General features: G+C 45.4%; 1 protein-coding gene across 1 annotated transcript in view; it reads right to left on the reverse strand.

Annotated features, from left to right (window-relative positions):
• The window catches only part of LOC135547601 (diacylglycerol kinase beta-like), a 148,625-nt gene that overhangs the window by 65,727 nt on the left and 67,841 nt on the right, over nucleotides 1-15,057 (reverse strand). Inside the window, exons 12-17 of the mRNA XM_064976749.1 lie at nucleotides 11,329-11,417; nucleotides 8,928-9,044; nucleotides 7,980-8,078; nucleotides 7,536-7,643; nucleotides 7,329-7,402; nucleotides 4,698-4,799 (exon numbers count right to left, since the gene is read on the reverse strand). Coding sequence (XP_064832821.1) covers nucleotides 4,698-4,799; nucleotides 7,329-7,402; nucleotides 7,536-7,643; nucleotides 7,980-8,078; nucleotides 8,928-9,044; nucleotides 11,329-11,417 — 589 coding nt within the window. The remainder of the gene's footprint in view (nucleotides 1-4,697; nucleotides 4,800-7,328; nucleotides 7,403-7,535; nucleotides 7,644-7,979; nucleotides 8,079-8,927; nucleotides 9,045-11,328; nucleotides 11,418-15,057) is intronic.

Below are 15,057 nucleotides of genomic sequence, written 5' to 3' on the forward strand. Positions count from 1 at the left end.
CCACAATATGACATTTGAAATGTCTTTATTCTTTTGGAACTTTTGAGTGTAATGTTTACTGTACATTTTTTATTGTTTATTTCACTTTTCTTCATTCTCTATTTCACTAGCTTTGGCTATGCCACTAAAGCCATTTGAATTGAATTGACAGAGAAAGAGAGTGTGAGTGAGAGAGAGAGAGAGAGAGAGAGAGAGAGAGAGAGAGATAGAGAGAGAGAAGCATTAGTGACTGGCCAGAGAGAGTGTCACCTTCAAAGGGACCTTTCATCTGGGCCAGGACAAAGGTGTCGACAGGGGCTTTCATCTGTCCCAAAAAAACAGCTGTGTGTGTGGGGTGGGGGGGGGGGTGCCTGTGTGTGTGTGTGTGTGTGTGTGTGTGTGTGTGTGTGTGTGTGTGTGTGTGTGTGTGTGTGTGTGTGTGTGTGTGTGTGTGTGTGTGTGTGTGTGTGTGTGTGTGTGTGTGTGTGCACCACTGACAAGGCTGGTGACACCAATGTCAGACAGCTGTCTCTATCCTGGTCGTTGCGGTGAACTGTGCTAACGCTCAGTGATGCACAGCACAAGCATGCCAGCACTCCAGGGAATTCTCAAGCTACAGCACCGATCTGGCTACGTATCACATTTCACAAAACAGTTTCCCTCTGTAGCATTTGTATTTCATTAACCTTTGACTATTGGATGTTCTTATAGGCACTTTAGTATTGCCAGTGTAACAGTATAGCTTCCGTCCCTCTCCGCACTCCTCCCTGGGCTCGAACCAGCAACAAAACGACAACAGCCACCATCGAAGCAGCGTTACCCATACAGAGCAAGGGGAACAACTACTAGAAGGCTCAGAGCGAGTGACGTTTGAAATGCTATTAGCGCGCGCTAACTAGCTAGCCATTTCACTTCGGTTACACCAGCCTCATCTCGGGAGTTGATAGGAAGTCATAAACAGCGCAATGCTTGTAGCACAACGAAGAACTGCTGGCAAAACACACGAAAGTGCTGTTTGAATTAATTTTTACACGCCTGCTTCTGCCTACCACCGCTCAGTCAGATACTTAGATACTTGTATGCTTGTATGCTCAGTCAGATTATATGCAACGCAGGACACGCTAGATAATATCTAGTAATATCATCAACCGTGTGTAGATAACTACTGATTATGATTGATTGTTTTTTATAAGATAAGTTTAATGCTAGCTAGCAACTTACCTTGGCTTACTGCATTCGCGTAACAGGCCTTGTGGAGTGGAACGAGAGAGGCAGGTCGTTATTGCATTGGACTAGTTAACTGTAAGGTTGAAAGATTGGATCCCTCGAGCTGACAACGTGAAAATCTGTCGTTCTGCCCCTGAAAAAGGCAGTTAACCCACCGTTCCTAGGCCGTCATTGAATATAAGAATGTGTTCTTAACCTACTTGCCTCGTAAAATAAAAGTATTTAAAAAAAAAAAAATTGTTATGTTGCGAAAACTTGAAATCGGCCCAAATTAATTGGCCATTCCGATTATTCGGTCGACCTCTAGTGATAATGGCATCATTACATCATGTTAACTGAACCTCCACTGTCCTGATACCATGTCTATTATCTGCTAGCCTGTCACTGAGTCTGCCTCTCTTCTTACAATGAGAGAGAGAACTTTTGTGAGTGTAATATATACTGTTCATTTTTAATGTTTAGGCACCGAAAGACTCTCCGACCATGAGAAACAAGATTCTCTGGTCTGATGAAACCAAGATTGAACTATTTGGCCTGAATGCTAAGTATCATGTCTGGAGGAAACCTGGCACCATCCCTACGGTGAAGCATGGTGGTGGCAGCATCATGCTGTGGGGATGTTTTTCAGCGGCAGGGAGTGGGAGACAAGTCAGGATTAAGGGAAAGATGAATAGAGCAAAGTACAGAGAGGTCCTTGATGAAAACTTGCTCCACAGTGCTCAGGACCTCAGATTGAGGCAAACATTCACCTTTCAACCGGACAATGACCCTAAGCACAGCCAAGACAAAACAGGAGTGGTTCAGGACAAGTCTCTGAATGCCCTTGAGTGGCCCTTTCAGAGCCCAGACTTGTAACCGATCGAACATCTCTGGAGAGACCTGAAAACAGCTGTGCAGCAACTCTCCCTATCCAACCTGACAGAGCTTGAAAGGATCTGCAGAGAAGAATGGGAGAAACACCCCAAATACAGGTGTATTTACCCTACCATGGGTGTATAGTGATGAGTTAGTCTTACCCTACCATGGGTCTATAGTGATGAGTTAGTCTTACCCCACCATGGGTCTATAGTAATGAGGATGAGTCTTACCCTACCATGGGTCTATAGTGATGAGGATGAGTCTTACCCCACCATGGGTCTATAGTGATGAGTATGAGTCTTACCCCACCATGGGTCTATAGTCATGAGGATGAGTCTTACCCTACCATGGGTCTATAGTGATGAGGATGAGTCTTACCCTACCATGGGTCTATAGTGATGAGGATGAGTCTTACCCGACCATGGGTCTATAGTGATGAGTTAGTCTTACCCCACCATGGGTCTATAGTGATGAGTTAGTCTCACCCTACCATGGGTCTATAGTGATGAGGATGAGTCTTACCCCACCATGGGTCTATAGTGATGAGGATGAGTCTTACCCGACCATGGGTCTATAGTGATGAGGATGAGTCTTACCCGACCATGGGTCTATAGTGATGAGTTAGTCTTACCCCACCATGGGTCTATAGTGATGAGGATGAGTCTTACCCCACCATGGGTCTATAGTGATGAGGATGAGTCTTACCCCACCATGGGTCTATAGTGATGAGGATGAGTCTTACCCCACCATGGGTCTATAGTCATGAGGATGAGTCTTACCCCACCATGGGTCTATAGTGATGAGGATGAGTCTTACCCCACCATGGGTCTATAGTGATGAGGATGAGTCTTACCCCACCATGGGTCTATAGTGATGAGGATGAGTCTTACCCCACCATGGGTCTATAGTCATGAGGATGAGTCTTACCCCACCATGGGTCTATAGTCATGAGGATGAGTCTTACCCTACCATGGGTCTATAGTGATGAGGATGAGTCTTACCCGACCATGGGTCTATAGTGATGAGGATGAGTCTTACCCGACCATGGGTCTATAGTGATGAGTTAGTCTTACCCCACCATGGGTCTATAGTGATGAGGATGAGTCTTACCCCACCATGGGTCTATAGTCATGAGGATGAGTCTTACCCCACCATGGGTCTATAGTGATGAGGATGAGTCTTACCCCACCATGGGTCTATAGTGATGAGGATGAGTCTTACCCCACCATGGGTCTATAGTCATGAGGATGAGTCTTACCCCACCATGGGTCTATAGTCATGAGGATGAGTCTTACCCTACCATGGGTCTATAGTTATGAGGATGAGTCTTACCCGACCATGGGTCTATAGTGATGAGGATGAGTCTTACCCGACCATGGGTCTATAGTGATGAGTTAGTCTTACCCCACCATGGGTCTATAGTGATGAGTTAGTCTCACCCTACCATGGGTCTATAGTGATGAGGATGAGTCTTACCCCACCATGGGTCTATAGTGATGAGGATGAGTCTTACCCCACCATGGGTCGAAAGTGATGAGGATGAGTCTTACCCTACCATGGGTCTATAGTGATGAGGATGAGTCTTACCCTACCATGGGTCGAAAGTGATGAGGATGAGTCTTACCCGACCATGGGTCTATAGTGATGAGGATGAGTCTTACTCTACCATGGGTCTAAAGTGATGAGTTAGTCTTACCCTACCATGGGTCTATAGTGATGAGGATGAGTCTTACCCGACCATGGGTCTATAGTAATGAGGATGAGTCTTACCCTACCATGGGTCTATAGTGATGAGTTAGTCTTACCCGACCATGGGTCTATAGTGATGAGGATGAGTCTTACCCGACCATGGGTCTATAGCGATGAGTCTTACCCGACCATGGGTCTATAGTGATGAGTTAGTCTTACCCGACCATGGGTCTATAGCGATGAGGATGAGTCTTACCCTACCATGGGTCTAAAGTGATGAGTTAGTCTTACCCCACCATGGGTCTATAGTGATGAGGATGAGTCTTACCCTACCATGGGTCTATAGTGATGAGGATGAGTCTCACCCTACCATGGGTCTATAGTGATGAGGATGAGTCTCACCCTACCATGGTCTATAGTGATGAGTTAGTCTTACCCCACCATGGGTCTATAGTGATGAGTTAGTCTTACCCCACCATAGGTCTATAGTAATGAATTAGTCTTACCCCACCATGGGTCTATAGTGATGAGGATGAGTCTCACCCTACCATGGTCTATAGTAATGAGTTAGTCTTACCCCACCATAGGTCTATAGTAATGAATTACCCCACCATGGGTCTATAGTGATGAGTTAGTCTTACCCCACCATGGGTCTATAGTGATGAGTTAGTCTTACCCCACCATAGGTCTATAGTAATGAATTAGTCTTACCCCACCATGGGTCTATAGTAATGAATTAGTCTTACCCCACCATGGGTCTATAGATGAGTCTCACCATAGGTCCTTACCCCACCATGGGTCTATAGTAATGTAGGTCTATAGTAATGAATTAGTCTTACCCCACCATAGGTCTATAGTAATGAATTAGTCTTACCCCACCATAGGTCTATAGTAATGAATTAGTCTTACCCCACCATAGGTCTATAGTAATGAGTTAGTCTTACCCCACCATGGGTCCCCCTCGGTCGAGACTGTACACCTGCCTGGGGTTCAGCAGGTACTGTCTATAGTGAACACCATTCTCAATACCATAGGTCTGTAGAAGTCTTACCCCACATGAGTTAGTCTTACCCCACCATAGGTATACCATGGGTCTATAGTGATGAGTTAGTCTTACCCCACCATACATATATCACTATGTACAAAATGGAGCCAGAAGAGAGAGATAGTGAGCCAGAGAGAGAGAGAGAGAGAGCCAGAGAGAGAGAGAGAGCCAGAGAGAGCCAGAGAGAGAGAGAGAGAGAGAGAGATCCAGAGAGAGAGAAAGCCAGAGAGAGAGCCAGAGAGAGAGAAAGCCAGCGAGAGAGAGAGCCAGAGAGAGAGAGAGCCAGAGAGAGAGAGAGTGAGCCAGAGAGAGAGTGAGGGGATGAGAGATCATGCATACAAAGACAGACATAGAATGTAAAGTAGCAACATTTAATTACAAGTTTTACTTAATCAACACAGTTGACATGGTGTCCACAGTAAATGTGATTTCGCTCTAAAATTGTAATTATCTCTACAGCTTACTGTGCCCATTGACATCGCAGATTCCTGTAACATTGACCAGCAGGAGCTGTATCAGAGATCTATTATATTGAAGGCTCCACATTGACCTTGCACTGGTAATTGTGTCAGTAGCTTCCAATACCCACACTGCACTTTGGTCAGAGTGTGAAAAGCAGTGGCAAAAGACAACAGAAAGCCGACAGCTAGGTTAGAATCACCACAAACAAAACATTTGGCTTAGAATGCAACTCATTCTATATGGCGTGTCAGATACAGTTTGCTATGATACTGTTATGAATGTGTCATGAAGAAAACTTACATTTAAGTTTATGAAATTCATTCAGAAGGAAAAATTTGTATAAATATACTACTTAAAATAAGAGGACCGTGTGACATTTAAAATGCTGTAAAACAGTCATTAAACTGCCTGAAAGCCTCATTCACAATAACAGGACCAATCAGTGACCAACCCTTTCATTTCCTTATTGACATCAAATGAGAAGAAATAGGCTTTGTTTTTGTACTCAGAGATTAAATGCATCTTTTTTTAGGAGAACATGTCTAATAATAGAGAATAATTTCCCTTTTAAGTGGTATTTAAGACTGTGTTGCTATGGTGATGGAGTTTCTGAAGCCAACAAAGCAGGCCTCCCGGTGCTGTGAAATGCATGGTGGGAGGAGAGAGGAGAGAATGAGGAGAGAATGCTGAAACAGTGAACACATTCATTTTCATTAACAACTGCTTTTAGGACACTGTGTCAGAACAGCCAATAGACCATCATTATTTCCAAAATGTTAAATCCTCTGTAATTACATAGCCTAAAAATTATAGAATTGAATCGCCAAAGACCAGGAGATTGTTATTGTTGCTAGCTTCAGCTATGCTAGCTTCACATTACTTTGATTCTATGATGAACAGTCAGCCAGTCTTTATAACACTTTGTCAGTAGCATTACAGGGCTGTATGAAACATACACTACATGGCCAAAAGTATGTGGATTTGGCTATTTCAACCACAGCTGTTGCTGACAGGTGTATAAAATTGAGCACGCAGCCATGCAGCCTATATAGACAAACATTGGCAGTAGAATGGGCTCTACTGAAGAGCTCAGTGACTTTCAACGTGGCTCTGCCATAGGATTCCGCCTTTCCAACAAGTCAGTTTGTCAGATTTCTGCCCTGCTAGAGCTGCCCTGTTCAACTGTAAGTGCTGTTATTGTGAAGTGGAAACGTCTAGGAGCAACAACGTCTCAGCCACAAAGTGATAGGCCACACAATCTCACAGAATGGGACCGCCAAGTGCTGAAGGCCACAGCGCGTAAAGATTATCTGTCCTCAGCTGCAACACTCACTACGGAGTTCCAAACTGCCTCTGGAAGCAATGTCATCAAAATAACTGTTCGTCAGGAGCTTCATGAAATGGGTTTCCATCGCTGAGCAGCCGCAAACAAGCCTAAGATCACCATGCGCAATGCCAAGACTGGAGTGGATTAAAGCTCGCCGCCATTGGACTCTGGAGCAGTGGAAACACGTTCCCTGGAGTGATGAATCACGCTTCACCACCTGGCAGTCCAACGGACAAATCTGGGTTCGGCGGATGCCAGGAGAATGCTGCCTGCCCGAATGCATAGTGCCAACTGTAAAGTTTGTTGGAGGAGGAAAAATGGTCTAGGGCTGTTTTCCATGGTTCGGGCCCCTTAGTTCCAGTGAAGGGACATCTTAACGCTACAGAATACAATGACATTCTAGACGATTCTGTGCTTCCATCTTTGTAGCAACAGTTTGGGGAAGGTCCTTTTCTGTTTCAGCATTAAAATGCCCCCGTACACAAAGCGAGGTTCATACAGAAATGGTTTGTCAAGATCGGTGTGGAAGAACTTGACTGGCCTGCACAGAGACCTGACCTCAACCCCATCAAACACCTTTGGGATGAATTGGAATGCTGACTGCGAGCCAGGCCTAATCGCCCAACATCAGTGCCCAACCTCACTAATGCTCTTGAGGCTGAATGGAAGCAGGTGTCCACATACTAGTGTATATTGCAGGAGTGTTTCAATCCGTTAATCATATGAGACACTGTGACTTACCGCTCCCCCTGTCTCCCTCCACTCTTTGGGTTGACCAGGACCAGGAGGGGATGTGTACCCGGGAGAGGAGTGATCTGAATAGGAGATCAGAGACAGGCTAATGAGATACTGTAGAGTAGTGTATACCCATGCAAACACAGCACACACTTTAACCTGCCATCAACAAGGCTTTAACCACTGAAGATGCACTGGGCTTGATTTACTCACCTGCAGTGCTTGTCCGTCTCCTGTGAATTTCAAGCTCTGACTTATGTTGTCAGGGCTGCTGCTGGGCGGGGAGTCCCCTTCACCCCGCTTCACAACAGAATGACGGTCCTGCAGACAGACAGACAGACAGACAGACAGACGGACGGACGGACGGACGGACGGACGGACGGACAGACAGAGAGACGGACGGACGGACGGACGGACGGACGGACGGACGGACGGACGGACGGACAGACAGACAGACAGACAGAGAGACAGACAGACGGGCAGACAAAGATACATTTGTTTATGAGTTTATGAATTGTTACAGAGAAATGGGGCAAGTGTATACCTTTATGGATCTATAATTATATCTCAAGGGGGTGTTAGTGTTTTTCAGTATTGAAAGAATTGGAGATAAATAAATAGGAGTTTCAGAGTGTGATTGATTTCATGTGATCTCACCAGGACGACAGGGCAGATGTAGGAGGGGAGTAGAGTGTGGTCTCTAAGGGCTCCTCCATCACACTCCGGCTTCATGTTGGACGCACACTTATTGTGGAGCTGATCGGGAAGGAAGATTTTTTATTTATTTTATTTAACCTTTATTTAAGATGAGGAGAATGGAGGGAAGAAAGGAGCAGAGGAAAAGAAGAGGAGAGTGGAAAGGAATACCAAAAGATATATTCACACAAGTCATTTGACACAGTGGCAGATATTATTCAAAACACTTCACTCAAAAGCCCCATAAATGCTTGAAGCTAATAATACCGGAACATTAACTGCTATAGGAATATATCCCTTTTCCCCTGGTTCATGCCAAAGCCTTATTCATGTAATGAGTACAGTAGCTGCTTCCAGGACTCAGAATGAATGCCTGCAGTGATGCTAAAGGGATGAGAACGTCACTAAGCTAAGTTGCAGTGATTCTAAAGGGATGAGAACATCACTAAGCTAAACTGCAGTGATGCTAAAGGGATGAGAACATCACTAAGCTAAGTTGCAGTGATTCTAAAGGGATGAGAACATCACTAAGCTAAGTTGACAATCCAAACATGCTCTTTGAACTCCACTTACTGGTGGTTTGATGAATCACAGTTTGAGTGTTCATTATATACTATTTAACATTTAAAGGTAAATGGTGACATCTAGAGGACATCTTAGGTAAAGTAAAAATTTGAAAAATAATAGGTTGATTACAAACTATTGCTGTGAATTTCTTCAGGACCATTTATATATTTTATTTTATTTAGCCTTTATTTAACTAGGCAAGTCAGCTAGGCCAGATCATTTTTATTAGCAGAATACTTCTGAAGCACTTGATACTGGCCAAGGCACTTGACATGAGGCACTATGAACCAAAACATTGTAACTATTCCAGTTCTCCAGTACAGGGAGGTGTGTACTACTCACAGTGATCTGACACCACACACAGTGTAGGCCCGTTAAGCCCTGGTAGCACTTGATACTTCTGTGACAGCGGTCACACTTAGTGGGAGAGTTTCCCTCCATCCAGACATGCTGCATGACCTGGAGAGAGGCAGGAAGGGAGAGAGGCAGAAAGGGAGAGAGGGAGAGAGGCAGGAAAGGGGAGAAGGAAAGAAAGAGAGGGAGAGAGGCAGGAAGGGAGAGAGGCAGGAAGGAAGAGAAGCAGGAAGGAAGAGAGGGAGAGAGGCAGGAAGGGAGAGAGGCAGGAAGGGAGAGAGGCAGGAAGGGAGAGAGGCAGGAAGGGAGAGAAGCAGGAAGGGAGAGAGGCAGGAAGGGAGAGAGGGAGAGAGGCAGGAAAGGGGAGAAGGAAAGAAAGAGAGGGAGAGAGGCAGGAAGGGAGAGAGGCAGGAAGGGAGAGAGGCAGGAAGGGAGAGAAGCAGGAAGGAAGAGAGGGAGAGAGGCAGGAAGGGAGAGAGGCAGGAAGGGAGAGAGGCAGGAAGGGAGAGAAGCAGGAAGGGAGAGAGGCAGGAAGGGAGAGAGGCAGGAAGGAAGAGAGGGAGAGAGGCAGGAAGGGAGAGAGGCAGGAAGGAAGAGAGGGAGATAGGCAGGAAGGGAGAGAGGCAGGAAGGGAGAGAGGAAGAAAGGAAGAGAAGCAGGTAGGGAGAGAAGCAGGAAGGGAGAGAGGGAGAGAAGCAAGAAGGGAGAGAGAGGGAGGAAGGGAGAGAGAGCGAGACGCAGGAAGGGAGAGAGGCAGGAAGGGAGAGAGACAGGAAGGGAGAGAAGCAGGAAGGGAGAGAAGCAGGTAGGGAGAGAGGCAGGTAGGAAGAGAGGGAGAGAAGCAGGTAGGGAGAGAAGCAGGTAGGGAGAGAGGCAGGAAGGAAGAGAAGCAGGTAGGGAGAGAAGCAGGAAGGGAGAGAGGGAGAGAAGCAAGAAGGGAGAGAGAGGGAGAAAGGGAGAGAGAGCGAGCCGGAGGAAGGGAGAGAGGCAGGAAGGGAGAGAAGCAGGAAGGGAGAGAGGCAGGAAGGGAGAGAGGCAGGAAGGAAGAGAGGGAGAGAGGCAGGAAGGGAGAGAGGCAGGAAGGAAGAGAGGGAGATAGGCAGGAAGGGAGAGAGGCAGGAAGGGAGAGAGGAAGAAAGGAAGAGAAGCAGGTAGGGAGAGAAGCAGGAAGGGAGAGAGGGAGAGAAGCAAGAAGGGAGAGAGAGGGAGGAAGGGGAGTGAGAGCGAGACGCAGGAAGGGAGAGAGGCAGGAAGGGAGAGAGACAGGAAGGGAGAGAAGCAGGAAGGGAGAGAAGCAGGTAGGGAGAGAGGCAGGTAGGAAGAGAGGGAGAGAAGCAGGTAGGGAGAGAAGCAGGTAGGGAGAGAGGCAGGAAGGAAGAGAAGCAGGTAGGGAGAGAAGCAGGAAGGGAGAGAGGGAGAGAAGCAAGAAGGGAGAGAGAGGGAGAAAGGGAGAGAGAGCGAGCCGGAGGAAGGGAGAGAGGCAGGAAGGGAGAGAAGCAGGAAGGGAGAGAAGCAGGCAGGGGAGAGGCAGGTAGGAAGAGAGGGAGAGAAGCAGGTAGGGAGAGAAGCAGGTAGGGAGAGAAGCAGGTAGGGAGAGAGGCAGGAAGGGAGAGAGGGAGAGAAGCAAGAAGGGAGAGAGAGGGAGGAAGGGGAGAGAGAGAGAGAGAGAGAGAGGGAGGAAGGAAGGAAGAGAGGCAGGAAGGGAGAGAGGCAGGAAGGAAGAGAGACAGGGAAGGAAGAGAGGCAGGGAAGGAAGAGAGGCAGGAAGGAAGAGAGGCAGGAAGGGAGAGAGGAAGGGAGAGAAGCAGGAAGGGAGAGAGACAGGAAGGGAGAGAGAGACAACAATCATGATTTACAGGAAGTTACAACATTAATCCAGTGCTAAATGCGTTATATTTTGTGCTGGATATTTACAAAAATAAGAGACCATCTGTGTGTGTGTGTGGTGTGTGTGTGTGTGTGTGTGTGTGTGTGTGTGTGTGTGTGTGTGTGTGTGTGTGTGTGTGTGTGTGTGAGAGAGAGAGAGAGAGAGAGAGAGAGAGAGAGAGAGAGAGAGAGAGAGAGAGAGAGAGAGAGAGAGAGAGAGAGAGAAGAGAGAAGAGAGAAGAGAGAAGAGAGAAGAGAGAGAGAGAGAGAGAGAGAATCCCTGCATCCAGGACCCTTCTGCTCCTTGCTCAGCAACATTAATCGGATGTGGAAGTTAAGTGGGGACATTTCGCCAGTCCCCACAAGGAAAAATGCTATGTTAGGCTTAGGGGTTAGGTTTAGGGTTAGGGTTGCAATCACGGTTAGGAGTTAGGGTTTAGTGAAAATATGATTCTGAATGGGACTCAACTGTTTGGTCCCCCCAAGAATAGTGTGTGTTTTGTGTGTGTAGTTGTATACTCACATTGGTGTGTCTGCGGGACTTGGCGTAGGTGCTGATGCAGGCAGCAATGTCTTTGGACACACAGCGTTCATGGACTGTGTACTTGCATACTGAAACACAGAGGTACAGAGAGAGACAGTTCACCAGTGGACGAACACTGAGTAGCAACACCAACCCTTTCACTGAATCATGTAATAAAATGACCAAGCGATAGCATTATCCTTGATAATAGATAATGCAATCATGTTTATTATTCACAGAATGGAGGACTGAATAAGAGACATAAATATAATATAAACATCTGGTTGAAAGACAGAGACAGGAACTGAAAGGCAGGAAGAGAGAAACAGAGAGTGGGTGGAGCTGTAAAGGCCAACCAGGGACAGAGACAGGAACTGAAAGGCAGGAAGAGAGAAACAGAGAGTGGGTGGAGCTGTAAAGGCCAACCAGGGACAGAGACAGGAACTGAAAGGCAGGAAGAGAGAAACAGAGAGTGGGTGGAGCTGTAAAGGCCAACCAGGGACAGAGACAGGAACTGAAAGGCAGGAAGAGAGAAACAGAGAGTGGGTGGAGCTGTAAAGGCCAACCAGGGACAGAAAGAGGGACTTTCTAAAGGGACAAAGGGATACTTCGGGATTTTGGCAATGAGGCCCTTTATCTACTTACCCGGAGTCTCTCAGTGCCATTTTAAGGTACACTTGAAGTCGGAAGTTTACACACACTTAGGTTGGAGTCATTAAAACTCGTTTTTCAACCACTCCACAAATTTCTTGTTAACAAACTATAGTTTTGGCAAGTCTGTTAGGACATCTACTTTGTGCAAGACACAAGTAATTTTTCCAACAATTGTTTACAGACAGACTATTTCACTTATAATTCACTGTATCACAATTCCAGTTTACATACACTAAGTTGACTGCGCTCTTAAATAGCTTGTAAAATTCCAGAAAATGATGTCATGGCTTTGGAAGCTTCTGATAGGCCAATTGACATAATTTGAGTCAATTGGAGGTGTACCTGTGGATCTATTTCAAGGCCTACATTCAAACTCAGTGCCTCTTCGCTTGACATCATGGGAAAATCAAAAGAAATCAGCCAAGACCTCAGAAATAAATTGTAGACCTCCACAGGTCTGGTTCATCCTTGGGAGCAATTTACAAACACCTGAAGGTACCATGTTCATCTGTACAAACAATAATACGCAAGTATAAACACCATGGGACCACATAGTCGCCATTTCACTCAGGAAGGATACGCGTTCTGTCTCCTAGAGATGAACATACTTTGGTGCGAAAAGTGCAAATCACTTCCAGAACAACAGCAAAGGACCTTGTATATCCACAGTAACATGAGACCTATATCAACATAACCTGAAAGGCCGCTCAGCAAAGAAGAAGCCACTGCTCCAAAACTGCCATAAAAAAGCCAGACAACGGTTTGCAACTGCACATGGGGACAAAGATCGTACTTTTTGGAGAAATGTCCTCTGGTCTGATGAAACGAAAATAGAACTGTTTGGCCATCATGACCATAGTTATGTTAGGAGGAAAAAGGGGAGGCTTGCAAGCCAAAGAACACCATCCCAACCATGAAGCACAGGGGATGGCAGCATCATGTTGTGGGGGTGCTTTGCTGCAGGAGGGACTGGTGCACTTCACAAAATAGATGGCATCATGAGGGGGAAATTATGTGCATATATTGAAACAACATCTCAAGACATCAGTCAGGAAGTTCAAGCTTGGTCGCAAATGGGTCTTCCAAACTAAGAATGACCCCAAGCATACTTCCAAAGTTGTGGCAAAATGGCTTAAGGACAACAAAGTCAAGGTCTTGGAGTGGCCATCACAACGCCCTGACCTCAATCCCATAGAAAATTTGAGGGCAGAACTGAAAAAGCATGTGCGAGCAAGGAGGCCTACAAACCTGACTCAGTTACACCAGCTCTGTCAGGAGGAATGGGCCAAAATTCACCCACCTTATTGTGGGAAGCTTGTGGAAGGCTACCCGAAAAGTTTGACCCAAGTGAAACAATTTAAAGGCAATGCTACCAAATACTAATTGAGTGTATGTAAACTTCTGACGCACTGGGAATGGAATTAAATAAAAGCTGAAATAAATAAATCTCTCTACTATTATTCTGACATAATAATGCAAGACATAAAAGCTGAAATAAATCATTCTCTCCTATCATTCTGACATTTCACATTCTTAACATAAAGTGGTGATGCTAACTGACCGAAGACAGGGCATTTTTACTGTGATTAAATGTCAGGAATTGTGAAAGACTGAGTTTAAATGTTTTGGCTAAGGTCTATGTAAACTTCCGACTTCAACTGTAGTTGCTAACTAGCGCTAACACAATTAGAGCAATGACCGGGAAGTCTATGCTATCTGCCAGAGTGCAAATTACACGTGACATTCGAAAGGGGTCTCTATTGGAAATAGATGTGTGAGCCTATTAATAAATATGAAATTTAAGGGTAAAAATGAGTTACCATTTAATTTGAACACAACCAGCCATGATGCTTTCATTTGATTGTCAAACCAATCACTACTACCAGTGCGTGTTCCCCGACTCCAAAATAATCCAAATAGTGCAGTGGATGTACACTTGAGCAGTATGATGAATGGACGTGTTTACAAAGCACCAAAAAGGATGTCAAATGACATTAGGGGATTGCCATTGATTACGCCTACATTAATTCATGCGTCTTGCTGACAAATTAAAACTGTTTGCATCCTAAAAAGTCAAGACACCTGTCACGTTCTGACCTTTATTTCCTTTGTTTTGTCATTATTTAGTATGGTCAGGGCGTGAGTTGGGGTGGGCAGTCTGTTTGTTTTTCTATGATTTGGGTATTTCTATGTTTCGGCCTAGTATGGTTCTCAATCAGAGGCAGGTCTCATTAGTTGTCTCTGATTGAGAATCATACTTAGGTAGCCTGGGTTTCACTGTGTGTTTGTGGGTGATTGTTCCTGTCTCTGTGTTTGCACCAGATAGGGCTGTTTTAGGTTTTCACGTTTCTTGTTTTTGTTAGTCTGTTCATGTGTAGAGTCTTTATTAAAGAACCATGAATAGAAATCACGCTGCTTTTTGGTCCGCCTCTCCTTCAAGTCAAGAAAACCGTTACAACACCTGCAATAGGTCTGAAACTTGATGGTCACCCTTACACGTACAGTCAATTTACTAGACTAGGCTACAATATATCAGTCAAGCATTAAATAAAGGTAAAAAGCATGATGAGAAGTTTGATGATATGTGCTCTAGCCCACCACGCAAAGACACTACTCATTCATTTTCCCTGGTTGCCACAGACATGCTCAGGAAAGTGATATCACAACTTAAGCCTTCTCCCTGCTTTCTCGATCCTATCCCCACCACATTATTCAAAACACTTTTTATTGCATTTCTGAAGAAGTGCACACCACTGCTCTAAAAACTGCTATGGGGAAACCCCTTCTGAAGAAAAGTCATCTAGATTATTCAGCTCTTAGCAACTATCAACCAATGTCCAACCTTCCATTCTGAAGCAAAATTATGGAGAAATAGTTTTTTTAACTGTAAAAAATCCAATTTGGTTTTTGTGCCCAGAGACAGCCTTAGATTTATAAGTGCTGCATTCGACACTGTCGACCATGATGTCCTTCTGGACAGACTGGAGAGGTTGGTTGGCCTCTCCGGTCCAGTTCTAAATTGGTTTAGGACCTATTTAACCAGTTGTCACCCTTGGTGAACATAACTCAGAGAAA

The sequence above is a fragment of the Oncorhynchus masou genome, chromosome 10 (assembly GCF_036934945.1).
Source record: "Oncorhynchus masou masou isolate Uvic2021 chromosome 10, UVic_Omas_1.1, whole genome shotgun sequence".
NCBI classification, from domain to species: Eukaryota; Metazoa; Chordata; class Actinopteri; order Salmoniformes; family Salmonidae; genus Oncorhynchus; species Oncorhynchus masou.